The sequence below is a fragment of the Myotis daubentonii genome, chromosome 15 (assembly GCF_963259705.1).
Source record: "Myotis daubentonii chromosome 15, mMyoDau2.1, whole genome shotgun sequence".
NCBI lineage: Eukaryota > Metazoa > Chordata > Mammalia > Chiroptera > Vespertilionidae > Myotis > Myotis daubentonii.
This window is the reverse complement of record NC_081854.1, coordinates 54,639,628-54,659,077: the sequence shown is the minus strand read 5'-3', so window position 1 is coordinate 54,659,077 and position 19,450 is coordinate 54,639,628. Positions and strand designations below refer to the sequence as shown.

At 55.1% G+C, this 19,450-nt stretch overlaps 1 protein-coding gene across 2 annotated transcripts in view; it reads left to right on the top strand.

Annotated features, from left to right (window-relative positions):
* FTO (FTO alpha-ketoglutarate dependent dioxygenase) overlaps positions 1 to 19,176 on the top strand; it is a 251,363-nt gene extending 232,187 nt beyond the window's left edge. For both annotated transcript variants that reach the window (XM_059668034.1, XM_059668036.1), the window contains one exon: positions 17,196 to 19,176. In XM_059668034.1, the coding sequence (XP_059524017.1) occupies positions 17,196 to 17,349 (154 nt within the window). In that variant the 3' untranslated portion in view covers positions 17,350 to 19,176. The remainder of the gene's footprint in view (positions 1 to 17,195) is intronic.
* The last annotated feature ends 274 nt before the right edge of the window (positions 19,177 to 19,450 follow it).

Genomic DNA, 19,450 nt, shown 5'->3' with positions numbered 1-19,450 from the left:
TTTAAGATTTAAAACAGCGAAACGTTTTACCAACTACTCTGGGTAACATTTTTATTTATTAGGGGAACATTTTATCTTTCTCCATAAAATATTTGACTGAGTTTGAAGATTTAAAGTACGTTGAAATGTATTCTTTAGTGGTCCATCGATCATTTTCAACGAATCGATCAAGAAAATCAAAAGGAATCCAGAGATGTCACCCAGAAGTCCAGATGGTCTCATTGTTCTTGAGACGAATTTTGTTTTCAGGCCTCCCTCGGATGCCAGTGCTCAGGGTCTCGGCCACGGTGGCCAAGCTGCCGGCACTTCGGGGATTGACTCGCAGCTACACCAAGAGGCCTGAGCTGGGTTACAAACCGCCCCCCGCCCGCCCCAGCCCCAGCTCTGTTCATCGGAGAAATGGCTGCGATCAGGTTCTTCTCCCTAAATCACGAAGGGGCAGGGGAACTCAGCAAAGGGATGTGGCTCAGAGAAACCCAGTCTGGACTGTTGAGTCAGGGGTGGCGAGGCCCCGTCCGCACTGCTCGGCTCCCTCCAGGAAGCCTGGGTGTTTCACGCACGTTGTTACACACTTGTTGTTGTTGTTATTGTTAATCCTCACCCGAGGATATTTTTCCATTGATTTTTAGGGAGAGTGGAGGGGAGAGGGAGAGACAGAGAGAGAGAAACATCCATCTGAGGGCGACACATCGATTGGTTGCTTCCCACACGTTGCCCTGACCAGGGCCAGGGATCGAGCCCGCAACCCGGGCCTGTGCCCTTGACCAGAATCGAACCCAGGACCCTTCAGTCCGCAGGCCGACACTACCCACTGAGCCAAGCCAGCCAGGGCTGTTTCACCCCCTTTGGGTCCCAGTCCCACTGAATCTTGCTCAAGAGGCCGGAGCCTTAGGAGCAAGCCTCCCATGGGGACCAGCACCTCCACCAACACCGAACGTGTATGTAGGAAACGCGACGTCAGCGAATCGCCATGCTGAGTGGAGCTGGGGCTCGGGGAGCCCCGTCCCCGAAAGCTGCCTTTGGTGAAGACGTGAGAAGAGGAGGAGCCCTTAACATCTCCTTCCTCTGCGCTCCGGGTCACGCGGGATCCGTGAATGTATTCGGCTCCTCCGACGGTTCCGTACTCCCATAAAGTTAGGGGAGAGCCCTGTCTCCGGTACAGGGTTTGACGATCGATCGTCTCCAAGGGAAAAATCGGGGTTAGATTTCACAGATGCCAGGGCCCTATTGTTTCTCATGCAACGTTAGGAATCCTTAAGCGTCCGTTTCTGATGATAAGCAATTTTCCATTTAAAAACTTGATCAGGTGGTAGGGGTTCTGTCTCCCGCCTTCCCTCAGGTTCAAGGCCCCATTTTGCTTGCAACTGACGAGCGGAAAACCTCTAAAGCAACGGTTCTCAACCTCTGGGTCGCGACCCCTTTGGCGGTCGCACGACCCTTTCACAGGGGTCGCCTAAGACCATCCTGCATATCAGATATTTACATGATGATTCATAACAGTAGCAACATGACAGTGATGAAATAGCACCGAAAATAATTTTATGGTTGGGTCACAACATGAGCAACTGTATTTAAAGGGCCAGAAGGTTGAGAACCACTGCTCTAAAGACAAACTCGATGAGAAGGAAGAGAGGGTGGCCGTGTGGTAGCTGCTGTTTTCATTGGGTTTGCTTTCTCCGTCCTTACGCGGAGTGGAAGGCAACACGTCCCATACCTATATTTCCTTCCCAGTATAAAAGAGCGGGCACTCTGAAATGTATTTTTGAAATTGTGATTATGTTACCGTGGTTTCTATGTTCCGTAGATTAGATTTTTATTAAGGGTATTATTAAATAACTGGTGTTTCACCAACATCTAATTAAATCTTCCCTCTAAATGGAACAGAAAATTATGGGCGAAAAGAAAGCATTTGCAGCAGACTTTATTACAGATAAGACTTTTATTTGTTCATCTCAAGAATTTGAGATCAAATTTACAAGCAGCATCCTCATCAAATTTCTTCTCTGGGCGGCTGAGCCCGGGCCCCTTGAAAGCGGCCCATTATCCACCCCCCTCCCCTGCCCCCGCCCTCCCCCCCGTATCCCAGGGTCCCTCCCGGTCCTTGGCAGCACGCCCACTGTTTAAGGTTACTTTCATTAATTAACCGAAAGTTAATTTCTTTGCAAGCAAAATCTCTGATCTCATTATGTTGTCTGGAAAGCCGAAAGCCTCAGGTTTTCTGGGCCCCTTTGATGGCACAAGGAGAAACCACGCTCTTTATCTGCAGGGAGACTGTCCCGGGGGGTTCATTTAACAGTCCTCCCGATGGTGCCATCTCCGCCCGCTGTAGAGAGCCTTGGCCTTGCCGTGGCCAGAGAGCCCGGTGTCGGGACGGACGTGGATGCGGGGATCTGTGTCCTAGTAAGTCCCCCATGTTCCCTCTCGAAGGCCCGTGTTTAAACCCCCATATCCTGTCCCCCGTCCCCTGCCTGAGAGCAGAACAAACACCCCGCCTGCATGCCTTCCCCCGCGGCCACGGCCCAGCCTTCTTCCGGGCGCTTCGGGAGTCGTTCTCGGGGGGTGGACATTTCACGTGTGGTGTCCACTGCATTCGACAAGCTGTCCTCTGCTCCGTGGCTGGGAGTGAGGCAGCCCGGATGGGACGCAGAGTCCTGGGAAGGGGGTTGGAGCCCGCAGGCCTGGATTTGAGTCCCATTCTCTCCTGTGACCGGCTCCGTGTCCTTGCCCGAGTTATTGAACCCCGGACCCCAAAACTTGAAATGATTGCATGCGAGTTACGACAATGAAATAGACGAACTGTCGCACAGCGGGTGCCGAGTCCCCTTCCCTCGACCGTCTGTAGTGGCTGCACATGTGTTCTAGATGCAGGCTTCCTTCTGATATTTGGGGGGCTGGCCTCTCGCTTGCTACACCCAAAGGAGCGGTTTGGGGGAGCTGCCCGGACTCCCGAGAGCATGTTCGGCGCGGGTTCGATGAGCTGGGCTCCGTGCGGCCCCGGGCGACGTTCCGTTACAGGCCTGGGGACATGAACACCGTACTCTCCTTGTCTCTCCAAGTCAGCGTCACCCTCCGCCCTGCAATCCGGTTGCTTTCTGGAGCATTAAATTCAGTGAGTGGAGAGCCGGCCGCCAGGTGCAGGTCACACAGAGGGGACAGGACTCCTCGGGTGGCTCAGGCCTCAGGAGCCCTCCCGGTACACGGAGAAGCCATTTGCATCCCACTGGGTCCAGCCAGGTTGCAGACACAGCTGAGATTTACAGAGCCGGGGGCAGGGGTCGGGGGAGCTGGAGGTCTGCGGAGAAAGGGTCCCACACGCCCGGAGCTGCTGCTGCCGGCGCCGGGGAGACTGGATCTGTGCCCCGCGCAGAGGTCACCTGTGCCCGTTCCTAATCGGGGAGGCCATGGTCTCGATGCGAGCAGCTCAGAGTCACTGGGGCAGAAAATGCCAGGCCTTGGGCGGAAGTGCCCTGTGCCTGCAGGGCCCCGTGCAGCAGCCGGAGGTCCCAGGTAATGTGCTGGCCAAGGTCCTGCCCCCTCCGGTGCCTCTCTCACGGCTCCCCCATGCTTTTAGGCAGAAAGACGGCCCATGCTATCGATCAGTCGACCTGAGAACCCAGCAGGCTCCCCTGTGTGCTCAGGCTCCTGCCCTGGGATGGCCGTAAGTGCAGGCAGAGCGAGGCTTCTGCAGGGGGAGCTCTCCGAGGACCTCGCTCAGACCCTGCTGCCACGCTGCAGCGGCCACAGGCACGCCACTCCAATCATCCTCTCGGCCGTCACACGGAGCCCTGCCCCAGCCCATTTCCCCAGCCGTCCCTTGTTCCCAGCCTCACTGTGGACTGGAAAACACACACCTTGTCTTCTGCATCGGGCCTCCAGGGTCTCTTGATGTCTTCGCATGTATTCCATTTACATGTTTAGATTTTTATTTTATTTTTTTACAATATACTAGAGGCCCGATGCATGAAATTCATGCAAGAGTAGGCCTTCCTTCCCCCAGCTGCTGGCACCAGCTTCCCTCTGGCACCCGGGACCCGGGCTTCCCTCGCAGCTCCAGCTTCATCCTGAAGGTCGTCCGGAAGGACATCTGGAAGGACATCCGGTCTAATTAGCATATTATGCTTTTATTATTATGGATTTTTTTTTATTGACTTCAGAGAGGAAGGGAGAGGGAGAGTGAGAGAGAAAGAGAAACATCGATGATGAGAGAGAATCATTGATTGGCTGCCTCCTGCACACCCCACACTGGGGATCCAGCCCACACCCTGGCATGTGCCCTGCCTGGGAATTAAACCATGACCTCCTGGTTCATAGGTCAATGCTCAACCGCTGAGCTACGCCCAGCCAGGCTAGATTTTTATTTGTTTAATTTCGTGTTCTGCTGTGAGTACACTCCATTCTCTTCTTCTTCCCCTCCTTCCCATGCCATCCATGGCAAAAACCCTATGTGCCCTTTTCCTTGTCCCATACCCATCGTTAAACATCCCATCAGCCATATCCATCATTAAAAAAAAAAAATCCAAAGCAACTTTATGAAAGGTATATGATTGCTGGCATGTTAGGTATCAAGAGGAAGGGTGGCCTCTGGCCAGGGCCGAGGCGTTTTCTAGAAGGAGGATAGTGACATGAACAACCCAGCCCCACGTCCTTGAAGTCTGTGTGTACGTTGCGCATTTCACGCCCAGTCTGGAATAGCTGGAAACAGATCCCTCTGATCCGCCGTCTTTAGGTTGTTACTCATCCCACCCTCTCTCTGGCCTGAGTCTCTGAGCTCTTCAGCCTTGTTGAAAGGGATTAAAGGGCCCGGCCCGTGTAGCTCAGTGGTTGAGCGTCGACCTATGAACCGGGAAGTCACGGTTCGATTCCCGGTCCGGGCACATGCCCAGGGTTCTGGGCTCGATCCCTAGTAGGGGGCATGCAGGAGGCAGCCCATCTACGGTTCTCGCTCATCATTGATGTTTCTGTCTCTCCCTCTCCCTGCCTCTCTAAAGTCAATAAAAAAATAATTAAAAAAATTAAAAAGAAAGAAAGGGCATGAAGGTGTCCTTGGAGACCCCAGCTACCATGTGGGTAAATTCTGCCCTCAGTGGGGTCTGTGTGTCCGTCTATTCTGCCTCGTACGGAGCAGGCAGGGTGGCGCCTTTGATCCCCTTTGCAAAACAAGGAGAGCACGGCCTCCAACCCCAGAACGTGGAGCCGCATTCAGATTTTTTATCTTTAAAGTGAAAAATGAATCCTAAACACCTGAGAGATGAGGTTCCTAATGGGAGCCCCAAGGAGTTTCTTTAACCTGGGCACAGTCCTACCCCACAATTATATACCATTTCACGCTTGACTGGAGCTGTTCTTTGAGCAGAAAATGACCATTTTTCTGCTCGCACCAAATGAAGCAGGAGACCCAAGCATCCGGCCGCAGCACACGGCCGGCTCGTCTAGGCAGCCCGCTTATAATCGGTGCACTCCATGGCCAGGGCATGGCAGGATCAAAAGAGTTAATAATTGGATCCTGCCCACAGCGACCACACAGTTAAGGGCGAGATGAGCAGAGATGAAAAATTTATCGTGAAAACGCAACGCCGGCCTGCACAACAGAACGATGTCACCGAGCAGTAATTTCGCCATAATCCTAACGATCAACCCTATTTCACTAATAATGGGAGAGAAAGAAACTAATTGCAGGGAGGATGGGACAGATCTTTTTTAATCCGCGGTGTCATCCCAACTAAGTCCCGGCCCATCTGTATTAACCTTGGCTGACAGAGTCACCTGATGGACATAATTTCTTATAATTTACCAGCCATGGATCTAACCTTTCTTCATCAAATATTCATAAAGGCAGGATTCTCAATGATTTTCTGTCTCTCCTCATATTTACAGCTTGTTGTCTCTTCCTTTTTACAGTAATTTGGACACAATTGAAGTCAAATGGAATTAAGGTTAAATGCCTTTCCCAGCCAAGGTGCCTAAAAGCAAAGCTTATTAGGGGAGGGTGGCGAACCGGAGCGGGGGACCTCGTGTTCCCAAGACCCTCGGCATCTCCGAGGAGTTCCAGGAGCCTGCTCTCCCCCTAAAAGCGAAAAAAATAGAGTCAGCTGGGGAAGAAAATGCCATTCTCACCCTGGCTCGTTTGTGTCTAGAGCAGCCGTGGGCAAACTACGGCCCGTGGGCCGGATCTGGCCCGTTTGAAATGAATAAAACTATTGAAATAAAAGACCGTACCCTTTTATGTAATGATGTTTACTTTGAATTTATATTAGTTCACACAAGCACTCCATCCATGCTTTTGTTCCGGCCCTCCGGTCCAGTTTAAGAACCCATTGTGGCCCTCGAGTCAAAAAGTTTGCCCACCCCTGGTCTAGAGCATCGGCCTGCGGACTGAAGCGTCCCGGGTTTGATTCTGGTCAAGAGCATATGCCGGGTGGTAGGCTCGATCCCCAGTGTGGGGCGTGCAGGAGGCAGCCGATCAGTGGTTCTCTCTCATCATTGATGGTTCTCTCTCTTTCTCTCTCCCTCTCCCTTCCTCTCTGAAATCAGTAAAAAAAAGAAAAGAAATTATAAAGAAAATGTCCTTCTCACGACCTGCTTCAGTATAAGCTCTTCCAGGCCTGCTGGGCACGGACCCCATAGCTGAGCTGAGTCCGAGAGCCCGCGTCCCCGTCCTCAGGGCCCGCTGGGGACCCAGGCTGGGTGGCCAGGCCCTGTTGGAGCCTGTGTGCCCAGAGGGCGGAGAAACGTGCCGGGGGCTGTGACGGTGGACAAGGAGAAGGGTTGGTGCAGCTCCTTAGAGAGCAACCCTGCGTAGCCGACACCATTCCCGAGAGCCTTTTTGGTAGAAAAACATCTGTTTCCACTTTGCATCTTTGTTGCTTGGACAGCTTTTTAAGAGACGCGTAGATGAAAGACGTTTTACAAAGCTCAGGTGTTCATCCTCTTATTGTCACTCCTCCCCTGCCAGCCTTGGGTTTCAGGGGATGATGGGAAATTGGTGAAGGTGAGAAAGAACTCCCTTCTCCTCCTCCAGGCCTCGGGTGACCCTACCTTTACCGTGTTGGTAAGTTATAAACCCACCCCGAGGTGCAGAAGGATTGTCTTACCGACGTGACGTCTAAGTGCTGTGTTGCCGGAGCCGAGAATGGACCAATCACCGAGTTCCCGGAGTTCTGACTGGAAGCCAAAAGCATTAGAACTGAAAACAGTTATATTCTGGGAGGACTGAGTCCCATCCCCAGCTAAAGTATTTTGTTTCCTTTACCATCAGTATCATTGTCTACCGTGAATTACACGAGTTTTGCACAGATATGAAATTTTAAACTTGGCAAAGTCCTCCTTGACCTCTAACCACCCCCATCTCAGACCTTGCGTCACGCACTCCGGAGGGTCATTCCATGCAGGTGCCGTCCTCAGTTCTTGGTTTTCACCGATGCAGAACCTCTCTCTCTACTTGACAACACTCGTCAGCCAACGTTGAGTTGTTCCCCAAACCGAACAGTAATTAGTGTGATTTTAAAAAACGTTCCGGCATCTTTACTTGACACTGGGCGTGGCCGCTCTGTGCTTCTGCTCATGAGATCAGACGGTAGAGGCGCCTTTGTTCTCCCACTCACCCGGAGGGGACTGGGGGCGTCTGGGCCCCTGCCCACTCCGTCTTCAGGGAGGAGAGTGTCGGAGATCCTCAGTGACACTTTTCACGGGGCTTGCCCCTCAGCCCTTCTGGCAACCTTTTCGGATCCTTTCAAAGAGTTTCCTGCCTCCTTCTATTACATGTGTAAGAGGCCGAGACGTGGTGATTAAGACCATCCGTGTAGGCTTGCCCTACCTGGAAAACCTTCACTGGCATCATCAGGGACGCCTCTCTAAATAACGAGTCTTAGCAGGGAGGGCAAACAGAGAACATGCAGGGGCCACACAGGAGGAAGCCAGCATAGGGGTGGGGCTTCCCCGACAGGCGGTCACAGCTCAGGTGACACGGTCTGACCTTCAGTATAACGGAGTCTGTGTCACAAGAAAGTCGCCATAACCATGTTGTTGCATCACAAGCTTTACGTGGGCGTTTCCGACAGCTGCTCACCATCCCCCGCCCCCACCCCACCCCCACCCCACCCCCACCATGGAAGTCACAGCCATTGGGAGCGTCTGCTTACTCGTGGGGCATGCAGGATGCCCGTGTCTCTGACTGTTTCTGTCCTTACCCTCAGAAGGGAGATGTGGCTCGTTAGAATTACACACTAAAGAAGTAGTTCGAGCTATCGGGTCAGGGTAAACCTTCTCAACACTGTATTTGCAAATGCCAGCAAGCTGTAAAACCAGTGACTGGAACCACCTCAGTCCCACATAGATAATGACACCGTGCATAACTGTTCACGATTTGAAAAACTGGAAACAGCCTACATGTCGCATTGTGGGAGATACTACTAAACGCTGGTAGATTCTCTACGGTGAACGTCTCTGGAACAAGGAAGCAGAGTAAAACAGGCCGGAAGGTGACCTGCCACAGGCCTCTCGTTCCCAGACGCCTCCGTCGCGACCTTCTGCACACGCAGACGTCGTCCTTTCGTTCCTGGGGGCGGCCTGAGTTTTGGCGAATGAGAAGGCAGCTGGGATCCGCTGAGGGGCCCAGGGTGCTTTCCCTGCACAGATGGACACTCGAGTCTGCGCCTCTCCCTGGCACGCGGCGAGGACGCAGCCTCGCTCATTTTTTCTCGACGGAAAAAGCCTTCTTCCTGGGCCAGCGGCTCCAAGACTAGGCGGCCGGCGCTGGCGCACGCTGCGTTTCCCGGATGGAACGCGGGCTCTGGGGCTGCCTCCGCGTGTCAGGGGCACAGGGCCCCTTCAGGGCCCTCCCCAAGGTCACCCCACGAGCAAACGCTGGTGCTGGGAGGATGGGGATCACCCCAGACAGCGAGGGAACGGCAGGCCCAAGCTTCCGGAGCCCCGAAGCGTGAGTCTTCGCACCAGCCCGGGGAGGGCCGGGGGTACGCACTGTAAGTCATGAACGGATAACGGCTTGTCTCTCACCCGGAGCTGTCCTCAGAGATGGGAAAGCTGTCCGTGCGATGATAACGGATAAACCCGCCAGTTAACCCGCAGTTTGGAGGCCGCCCGGCAACCCTAAGGCGTCTCTCCAGCAACGCGTCCCTCCCGCCCAAGGCACCGACGGGCTTTGTCCACGGGCTACATCGCTAGCGCCCGGCCTGGACTTCCGTGGGAGGGCGGCAGAACTGGGTCTGCGATCTAGCAAAGTGCAGTTTTTAAAAAAGCCTTTCAAACCACGTCATCTTAGACACGAGGCCGGCACTGACCCAGGGGCCCGCCCGGCCGGCCGTGGCTCTCAGCGTCTAGGATTGCCCACCCGCCCCAGCGGAACCCAGGGCCCCGGGAAGAAAAGGAGCAGCGCCCATTGCATGGCAGCTGAGCCGTGCAGATAGATACCCATCGGGTGAACTCGGAGCCCAGCGAGGCCTGGAGCGCTTTCTTCTCTTCTCTCCCAGCGCCAAGGGGGCCAGAGAGTCAAAGGCACCAGCGACCAGGTTCAGAGCCTTCCCTCCTCTCAGCCCCTGGGGCGTGGCCGCCAGGCAGGGAAGAGTCTTCAGGAGGATGTGTCTGCTTCATCCCCCGAGACCCTGTGTCAGTTGAGCTTAGAAGTCCACCTTCTCAAATGACCTCATTCCTGGAAACGTTCGAGGCTTTCGCTCCCTGCACAGCCCGTCCGTAGGTTCCCATTTCATTTTATTTTTTAAAATATGTTTTAATTCATTTCAGAGAGGAAGGGAAAGGGAGATAGAAACATCCATGATGAGAGAGAGTCATGGATCAGCGGCCTCCTGCACGCCCCCTCCTGGGGATCGAGCCCGCAACCCGGGCCTGTGCCCTGACCGGGAATCAAACCGTGACCTCCTGGTTCATAGGTTGAGGCTCAACCCCTGAGCCACACCAGCCGGGCCTATGTTGTTATCTTACTCGAGGGAGGCCTCAGGGATTGGATCGTGGGGAAGCGGTGCCCGGAAGGATGGGGAGAAGCCCCGGGGATAGACGAGGGGAAAAGTGTTCCGGATGAAAGACACAGAGACGCCGATGCCTGAGATGCTCTCTGCTCCCTGCCTGTTCGAGGAGGAGCAGAGGAGCCAGCAGGACGGGAGCCAAGGGACCAGTGGGACACGGGAAGGAGAGAAGGTCCCGGAATCAGGGGCGGGGACCGGGCAGATGCCGGGGACGTGTGGAACCTTGACTTTTACTCGGCTTTGAAATCGGTGCACGGCTTGCACTCAGGGGAAGGCCGGCATGTCCTCGACAAACGGGCATTTTATTTCGGCCCTGACTCCGAATGTGGACTTCCCCGCCGTTGGGACGGGGCTGCCCTGAGTTTCCCACTGTGTTAGCGAACGCGCTCCCAGAGGAGGAGGGAAACAAGGGCCCAGCAGCCTCCCGCTCTGGAGAAGGTTCAAGTGAACTTGGGAGATTTCCTCGGCGTCCAAAAGCCAGTTAAGCAGCCCGGCCGGCTGGTCGGCCGCTCAGCGGTTGGGCGTCCACTCGGGCACCAAGAGGTCTCTGGTTGGATTCCCAGTTGGGGCCCATGCCCGTGTTGTGGGCTGGACCCCCAGCAGGGGGCGTGCAGGAGGCAGCCCATCAATACTGATGTTTCTCCTTGATGTTTCTGTCTCACCCTCTCCCTTCCTCTCTCTCGAAAATACATAAAAACATATTTTTAAAAAACAGTTAAGCCGAGAACACAGAAGTATTTCTAAAAACAGCAGCACAGTGGGAAGAGGCTGTCAGTTGAGCAGATGGGGGCCGAGGGGAAAGGCATCAACTCAGATTTATCTCCCAGCTCACAACTCCAGGGAGCATTCCATCGTGAGAGCAGCTGGCCCTTTGCTCGTAAGCCCTGGTCCTTTGCTCATCCCTCAGGAGCGGGAGTGGGTGACGCTGCCGTGGCAGTCTGTCTGTCCGTCTGTCAGTGGTTGACTTTACAGGAGAAAATCCTTTGTAGAAAACAGGCTCTAGTCTAGGTGTTCATGGGATTTCTCCGTGACACCTGCTCCTTCTTGGATGCTGGAAGCCAGTGGTGTCGCCTCTTCCCTCTCATTTCCACGACTGTGCATTACCGACGTGACTCTCATTACCTGAGTCTGAGTAAGTGGCATTGAACCAAACAGTCAAATATTAAAATCTTCAGCCCGGCTGGCGTGGCTCAGTGATTGAGCATCGACCTATGAACCAGGAGGTCACAGGTTGTGTGGGCCGTGGGCTCGATCCCCAGTGTGGGGCGTGCAGGTGGCAGCCAATCAACGATTCTCATCATTGATGTTTCTCTCTCCCTTCTTCTCTAAAATCAAAAATATTTTTTTAATTTGAAGTCTTTATTTAAGAAGAAATGTTTTTAAATAACATAATGGTGCATCTAAAAAAAAACCAAAAAAACACAACCACAGCTGCCTTGAATTTCGGATGGTTAAGTTATTCTGGAATCCTTCTGAAGTTTGAGACCGTCTCCTGCGAACCTGACTTAAGTTTCAGGCAACAAGGAAGTCCTGGAGTTTGGGGGGGGTTATCTTTTGTCCATCACGCTCCTTTGTGGGGTGCCGTGCTGACAGAGGACCGCGGAGAGGCCGTATTCTGTGGCCGAGAGGAGGGCTCGCCATTACCCGGTGGGGATTTGGTTCCAGTAATTGCATCAAATTGGACCGCCTGCCCTGTCGCAGGTACAGCATCCGTATCGCTCATTAAGCCCTACGCCTGCCCGCCTCCCCTCCCAGCGGCCGAGGCACGGGCGGAATACATTTTCCTCCCAAGTGTTTGTTTTCATTGTTGCCCTTTAAAAATAATGAGCTCATTCTATTCCCTGGCAAGGAACGCTACCCTAGACCGCTTTGAAATCGTATATCTTTTGTCCAGCCCGTTTCGGCCGTGGTTCCATAGCTTTGTGAGCCGGGGAACCCAACCCGGCCGCGCCGAAAGCGCCCGTCCGGGCCGCCGCCGACTCCATGCCGAGACTCGCCGGGCCTACTTGACCTTTACATTGTCAGCCGGCCAGGTAGAAGGCAGGCAGGTTTCAGGTGACCCTATCCTGTGACCAGAGATCAGAGGTCAGCGGCTCCTAAAGGCGCGGCCCTCAACGTGGCCCATTCATCGCCCTCATTATGGAATTGAGGGGCCGACAAATGAACCCAGCCCGGGGCTACGACCGTTCCCAGCCCCCCACCTCCCGGGCCTACACCCCAGCGGAGGGCCAAGCGCTCTCACGTATTAAGTGGCTCCACGAGCCTGGCGGGGCCCTGGCGCGGGGGGCGGGGCGGGGCGGACTCCGGAGGCCTGTGCCGTGGGCCGGATCCTCTGTGAGAGCCAACCTCGGGCTGGCCTTCGCCAAAATGGAGGTGCTGTCGGGAATTAGCTGCCACGCGATGTGAAACATCCTCGCCTTCCACCATCGGAATTGCTGTGCGGGACCGGATGCCCACACTCACACCCCCGGGGCAGTTTATGGTCGTAAAAGATGAACGTGTATCTCTTATTCCTGTAGACTCTAGGACAGTGGTCCTCAGCCTTCCTAAGGCCGCGACCCTTTAACATAGTTCCTCATGTTGGGGTGACCCCCAATTTCATTGTTACAAACTGAATGTAATGAAAGCATAGTGATTCATCACAACAACAATATGTAATTATATATGTGTTTTCCGATGGTCTTAGGTGACCCCTGTGAAAGGGTCGTTCGACTCCCAAAGGGGTCGCGGCCCACAGGTTGAGAACCGCTGCTCTAGATGCTTATGTAAGAAAACGTGTCATCCGTCGTTGGCCATAATCATAGTCTTTGTAGAAATGTGAAGGGAAATAAAAGGCTTTCCTGTTTCCCCCGACGTGGTTTGGAATCTCCTGAAGATCTAACTTGGCCAGAGGAGCTACGTCGGCAGGGACAGGGCCCATTTGAGACCAAATGGGACTCCCCGGAAATGGGGGGGGGGGGTCCGGGGGGGAGGGCAGCCATTCAGATGCCCAGGGTCTGGCCCCGCCCTCTCTCCCACTTCCCAAGGATTGACCATGGGGGAGGCAGCCCTCACCCTGAACGGGGATCCGATACCTCCCTCCCATCTCTCTCAGGTTATGGTGAGAACCTAATGAACCTGTGTCGTGTGCTGAGACCCTTGGAGGCGTTTAAACAGCGCACAAAATGTCATCGTCCTTCTCATCAAGCGTTGCTCTCTTCCTTCCCTGAAAGAATTCCCTCTTAGGGGTTCATTCCGCTTGTCTCCTCAGTGGCCCGTGCTTGTGATAGTTCTCCATCAAGGTCTAGTTTCTTTGTACTTTTTTTTTAAGCTTGCCTCCCCCCCCCCCCCCCGACGAATCTTGTAGCGGGACCCATTGCCCCTGACACCGTCCTTCATGGCCTCCTCGAGAGTGATGGTGGTGTTACCTGTCCTTTATTTGCGGCAACATTTAGGGACGAGGAGGAAGACCGTACGTGTTTTCTTAAAATCGATGGCCAGCGCATTACTATAAAACCTATCGATTAAGATCCACGGAGCCCGGAGTTCGTCACCCCGTCTGTGAAGTGATGCAAGGAGGGAGGGAGTTTCTCCCTTGACCTCTGCATTAACCTCGTATCGACGGCTTGCATACCCCTAATTAACACACACTTCAGCTAAAGTGGTTAATCCCAGCAGGGCGGCCAGTGTCCACTAATGTAGCTGCGGCCCTGGTCAGCCGGATCTAAGTGTGGCCCCGGGGGAGATCCGAGGGCGGCGGCCCCCGGGAGTGACACCTGTGTGGGGGAGGGGACCCTCCAGGCAGTCTGCACAGGGGCCACCCACAGGACACCTGTCAACCGTTTCCCATTACGTCACTAGGTGGACCCTTCAGGGAGAACCATTCCTAAGCAGTGAGAGTTTGCAGGGTGGGGGGTGGGGAGGTGACTTATCAAGTTCTTTGAATGGAAAGAGCATGAGTCTATATTATTTTTCCTTTGCTTCAGGAAAGGAACAGGGCTCCCGAGTAGATTCACGTTTATTTGCTAACCGGAAGCATTAAAAGGAAGGTTTTCCTTTAAGATGGGAGGTGAGAGGACAAGGTCGAAAGGGGGACCTATGACTTGCGTGATGTTTAGCCGGGTTTGGAATGATCTGCTCTCCTCGGGAACCCTGGGCACAGTGCGTCCCTCTCTCTAGAAAGGTCCTCTCGTCCTGGCCAATCACACTGGCTTATTGTCACGCGAAGGTCCGTGTGGACGACACCGGCACGCTCTGGTTTCCCGGGTAATTTGTCCCAAGTAGGAACGTTATTTGAGCCCAAAGCCTAAGCCAGTGTTCCACGCTTTCACACCCAGACGAGCTCGGCCCACGCTGCACTCTGTCAGCATTCTGGTTGGGCAAGGGGACCGTCCGCATCCACTCGGCGGGCGGGGCGGGAAGGCTCCACGCGTGGGGGAGCATGGCCGGCCCATCACAGCCCGTGGGCTGGGGAGGCGGGTGCACCCGGCCTCTGCAGACCTCTGCAGCAGGCTGTGGGATCTCCCGCACTTTCTCCAGGCGAGGGGCAGAAACCAGTGACAGGTGAGAAAGCACCCCTATCGACTGTCCGCAAACCTCCTGATATTCTAGGTGGGTCAGCCCTCATCACAGCCGGCTGATCTGCCAACTGGGTTACTGTGTGCGCCAACCATTTTCCCGCTGCGGGAGGAGGTGCTCCGTTTGGAGTAACTTCCTATTGAGCATCCCTCTCTGAGTGAGCATCATTGCACATCCCTCTCTGGTTCCCAGGCAGCGAAGAAAGCGCCGTTGAAACAGCTCTGCCAGGCTCCTCTGTAATTAGTCTCGGCTCCCCTCGAGTATTAATTTCCTCCCATCGCTTTCATGTGACTTAGAGACCGTCTCTGGCCCTGGGGAGAGGCACCCTGGGGACCGCAGCGGCGAGTGGCACCGTCTCCCACACCCACTCCCGCAAAGGCGTCTGCAGAACGCACCCTCTGTTCCCGGTGCCGTGCGGGGCTTATCGGTGCAAACAGTTTAATATTTATGCTAAGAGGATTGTCCAACGCAGCTTCTGTTGCTTTAATTCTTGCTTTAAATAAATAATGAGAACATTTACACACGCGACTCTTCTCAGGGCCCCGGGGTCAGCTAATCTTATTATTTATGAAGTGATGTGCTACATAATAGTACTTAGCGCGTGTTAACAGACGCCATTATCAGCCGGCGCGGCGCGCGGGAGATGTATGGGCGGCTGTGTGTCATGTGTGGCGATGGAGTGCCCGCGATGCCGGCCCCGCCATTAAGCACACGGGAAAGTAGGTGTTCAGCGAAAGTATGTGTTCCTGGGGGGACCCCCTCCCCGTTGATAATGCCCCAGAGAAGGAGGAGTCTCGGAGTCAGGAACCTTCCCTCTCGTCAGCCTTGGAAATAGGTCTGTTCTTCGATCTCTTCGTGGTCAGTCCCACGCAGAAGACAGATGGTGGCCTGGCCACTTCTTAATTGGTTTAGAGAGCATGGCGGGGGGCGGGGGGGAAGAATTCCTAGAGCAGGCGGTCCCCAACTTGCGACGGCTTGACCTCTGATTTTTTTTTTTTTTTTTTAAGATGGTGCGAAAGCGACGCGTATGAAAATCACTACAGGAGCTAGTCAGCACTTGGTGATGCAGTAGGCCAGGGGTCCTCAGACTACGGCCCGCGGGCCACATGCAAATACAAATATTGTATTTGTTCCCGTTTTGTTTTTTTGCTTCAAAATAAGATATGTGCAGTGTGCATAGGAATTTGTTCATAGTTTTTTTTAAACTATAGTCCGGCCCTCCAACGGTCTGAGGGACAGTGAACTGGCCCCCTGTTTAAAAAGTTTGAGGACCCCTGCAATAGGGTTTGTGTTGGAGGACCCTGCCCAGCTGGGGGCTCATGGCCGTGTTCTGCGCTAAGGTGGGCCAGGCTGAGCTAGGGCGTTCGGTAGGCTAGGTGGATCCCATGCATTTCCACTTACAGTGTTGTCGATCATGAAGGGTTTGATGGGACGTCGGCCCCTCCTAAGTTGGGGAGCACCCGTGTTTCTTTTCTGGGCACCCGCTGTCACCACCATGTGGCCCGAAAGTATAAATTGTTTCTTCTTCTTCTTGTTGTTAATCCTCACTGAGGATATTTTTCCATTGATTTTTAGACAGAGTGGAAGGGAGGGAGGGGAAGAGAGAGAGAGAGAGAGAGAGAGAGAGAGAGAGAGAGAGAGAGAGAGAGAGAGAGAGAAGAAAGACACATCGATTAGTTGCCTCCCACACGAGCCCTGACCAAGGCCAGGGATTGAGCCTGCAACCGAGGTACATGCCCTGACCGGAATGGGACCCGGGGCCCTTCAGTCCGCAGGCCGATGCTCTACCCACTGAGCCGCACCAGCCAGGGTGCAATTGTTCCTTCTTGATTGCAGTTTGCGTTTCCTTCTCTCTGGTCCTCTGTTCTCTCCCAGATGAACAAAGCTAAAGCCACACGGGCCTGGGCCAGACCCACGTCACATCCGCGGGCCCGCTGCCCCCCAGGGTGCGGGGTGACCGCCGCCCCGACTCCTGCCTCCGACGCTAATTAATTTCCCGACCACCGATGAATAATCCACTTCATAAGAACCGTGATTTAAGGGTCCTCCTTGGGGAGTAGCTGCTGCTCGCCTCTTAATTTAATTTGGTGGCGGTTCCCCACGTCCTCATCAGCAGAAATGAATATTAACCTCTATTTGCATAGCTCCCCGTAAGCCCGGCTCTCCTGGGCGGGCCTCCTCGGCGCACGGGGTGGGCGGGACCCCCGGAGTCAGTCCCGGCCTGGCCTATTGTGTAATCTGCCCTCGGACGTTTCCAGGCAGTAAATTCAATTTAACCTCCCCCCCCCCCCCCCCCCAGTAATCTGGTAACACATCGAAATCCCACAAACATTCAGATCTGATAATCGCTTAATCACACACGTCCCGTCACAGCGGAGCCCTTGGAGAACGAAGTCACCAGCTCGAAAGGCAGAGTAACTGCTTTTCCCTGGCGACTGGCTTCTCTGGAGCCGCTGGAGAATCATTGAAATCTGGGAATTGGGGGGAAAAAGGGAAGTTCCAGCACCGTAAGGAAGGACCCTCCCTTCGCATAGCCACCTGCTTCCTGCCTCGCACGCGGAGGACGGCCTCCGGGGCGTTCGGCCGCGTCGGGTGCTCGGGCGCTGCCTCCCGCGGATGAACTGCCTGTTCTCCCTCTTCCAGGTGCCAGTCCCGGATCGCGCGCACCTTACCCGCCGACCAGAAGCCAGAGTGCCGGCCGTACTGGGAGAAGGAGGATCCTGCCATGCCCCTGCCCTTCGACCTCACGGACGTCGTCTCGGAACTCAGAGGCCTGCTCCTGGAGCCCACACCCTAGGAGGCGTGTGTGTGTCTCAGGGGAGGAGGGAAAGGCCGTTCTTGGCTCCTCTCCTCCATCCCCGCCACGGGCAGTGTGGGTAGGCGCGGCCTTTAGATGGTAGAACCCAGGTCCCAGCTAGAAACGGCTGGGCAGTGGGGCCCTGGGATGTCCAGTGTTTGGAGATGGCCCAGTGTGATCACCCGATTTGATATTAAACAGGACCTGCCCCCCCCTCCCCCCACGATTGTCCCCACTTGGATTTCTAATGCGAGCCGTCCAGCTCCAAGGCCAAGGGAGCGGCCAGGGTGAGCCCAGCCTGTGCCAAGTCCCAACCTCCCTCCTTCCTCAGCCTCCACAGAGCAGCAAGGGCAGTGAGTAGCGCCGCCCGGGGGACCACAGGGCTTAGGAACGCCCCTCCGCATTCCTCACCGCACTGCTCAGAGGCTGCGGGGTCCAGTGTGGCAGCCGCCAGCCACGCGTGGCTCCTTACATTTAAATCCGAAGTTCGTTGCAACCAAACATTCAGTTCCTTGGGGGTGGGAGCCATGTGGCGGGTGGGAGTGGCCACATGTGGCTGCCGACTGCTGCCCTGGCCAGCGACCAATCTTTTCCAATCTTTTCTCTGGCCCCCCCACTTTGCGCATAATGACAGGTGGGGTTGATGGCATTGGAGCCTCAGAGAGACCAGGTTGAAACCTGGGCCCCGATCACAACTCCCTCCACCAGCCTGGTGACCTGGGGCACGTTGCTGGGTCTCAGTTTCCTCATCTGTGTAATGGGCACACGGAAGGCACCCGCCCCCAAGGGGAAGTTCTTTCGCCACAGACATCTTGGAACACTTTCTGACATGTCGTTAAATACCCCATTCAAAGTATTAGAGCTGTTATGTACCAGGGAGCCGCCCCATGGAGACGTGTGCCCCTCCCGTCCTCACTCCTTGCACCAGGTTTGTCTGGTGATGCCGAGACCTGTCTGCTGCCTTTGGTGACCCCCAGACATGGTGAGACGAGCTCGCCCCTCCCCCGGCCCGTGATTCTCTCGGAACCGTGTGCAGGATCGGAGGGCGAGGAGCGCTTAACCCAGTGGTTCTCACCTTGGCTGCACATCAGAATCACCTGGGAATCTTTTTAAAATCCTGACTTCTGGGCCTCATCCTCCGGAAATTCTGTTTCTTTGTTACTATGATGAGGCCCAGAAATCAGGATTTTATGTGCAGCCAAGGTGGAGAACCACTGGCTTAGCTCATCAGAGGCGCACCGGGCCCAGCCTCCCTGCCATCAGAGCCTCGTCGCTGGTTCAACGCATGCATTCGTTCCCGGGCGCTCACCTCCACGGAAAGGTCACGCAGGCAAAGCGGCCAGGGTTTCCTCTCCGGAGACTGGGTGTCTCCGACCTCGGGGGAACCCCAGACGTCCCTGAGCCTCCCTGTCCCCATCCATTAGGGGAGCAGGAAGCCTGGTCCCTGGGACCCCCTCCACTCCCCAAGCCCTGCCTCGGGGTTTGCAGGGCCTGGCACAGAGGGGTTTTATATAGCCCCCCCCCCCCCCCCCGCCAGGGGCTGGTTCTCAGTTCTGTTTCACCAGGGCCGATATTTGAACACTCGGGAGATTTCCTATAACATAAAAGCGTGTGCTGTCTCTTTAGGGTCCGGAAGATCTGGCAGCCCGGGCGTGGCAGCGAGCTGGGTGTCTTCTGGCTCCGCGGGGGGCATGAGCCCCCCAGTGCCCCGTGGCTCCCTGGCATCATGCATTGTAAACCTGAGTTGCTCCTCCCCTCACGCCACTGCTCCCACACCTGCTTGCTTGCACCCCTGTAGGAGAAATAAATGTCGAGTGCTTACCCCAACACACGTGTATTGCTATCACGCCGTCTTCCTGGACTGCTTGTGCCAATATGTTGTGTAAAAATGTCAGCGGGAGGAGGGAAGGGACCAAGGAAGGTTCCAGGATGCCCTCCTGTGCGCAGGTGGGTGGGCCTGCGTCCTTGGCCGGGGTGGGCCCAGGTGCAGGCCCTTCGCCAAGTCCCGTGGGCGGGCCAGGCGATGGCGGCCAGAGCTGGAGCCACTACCGGCGGTGAGGCCGAAAGGTGAGTCACATTTCCTCAGCAGTGGCTGTGGGCT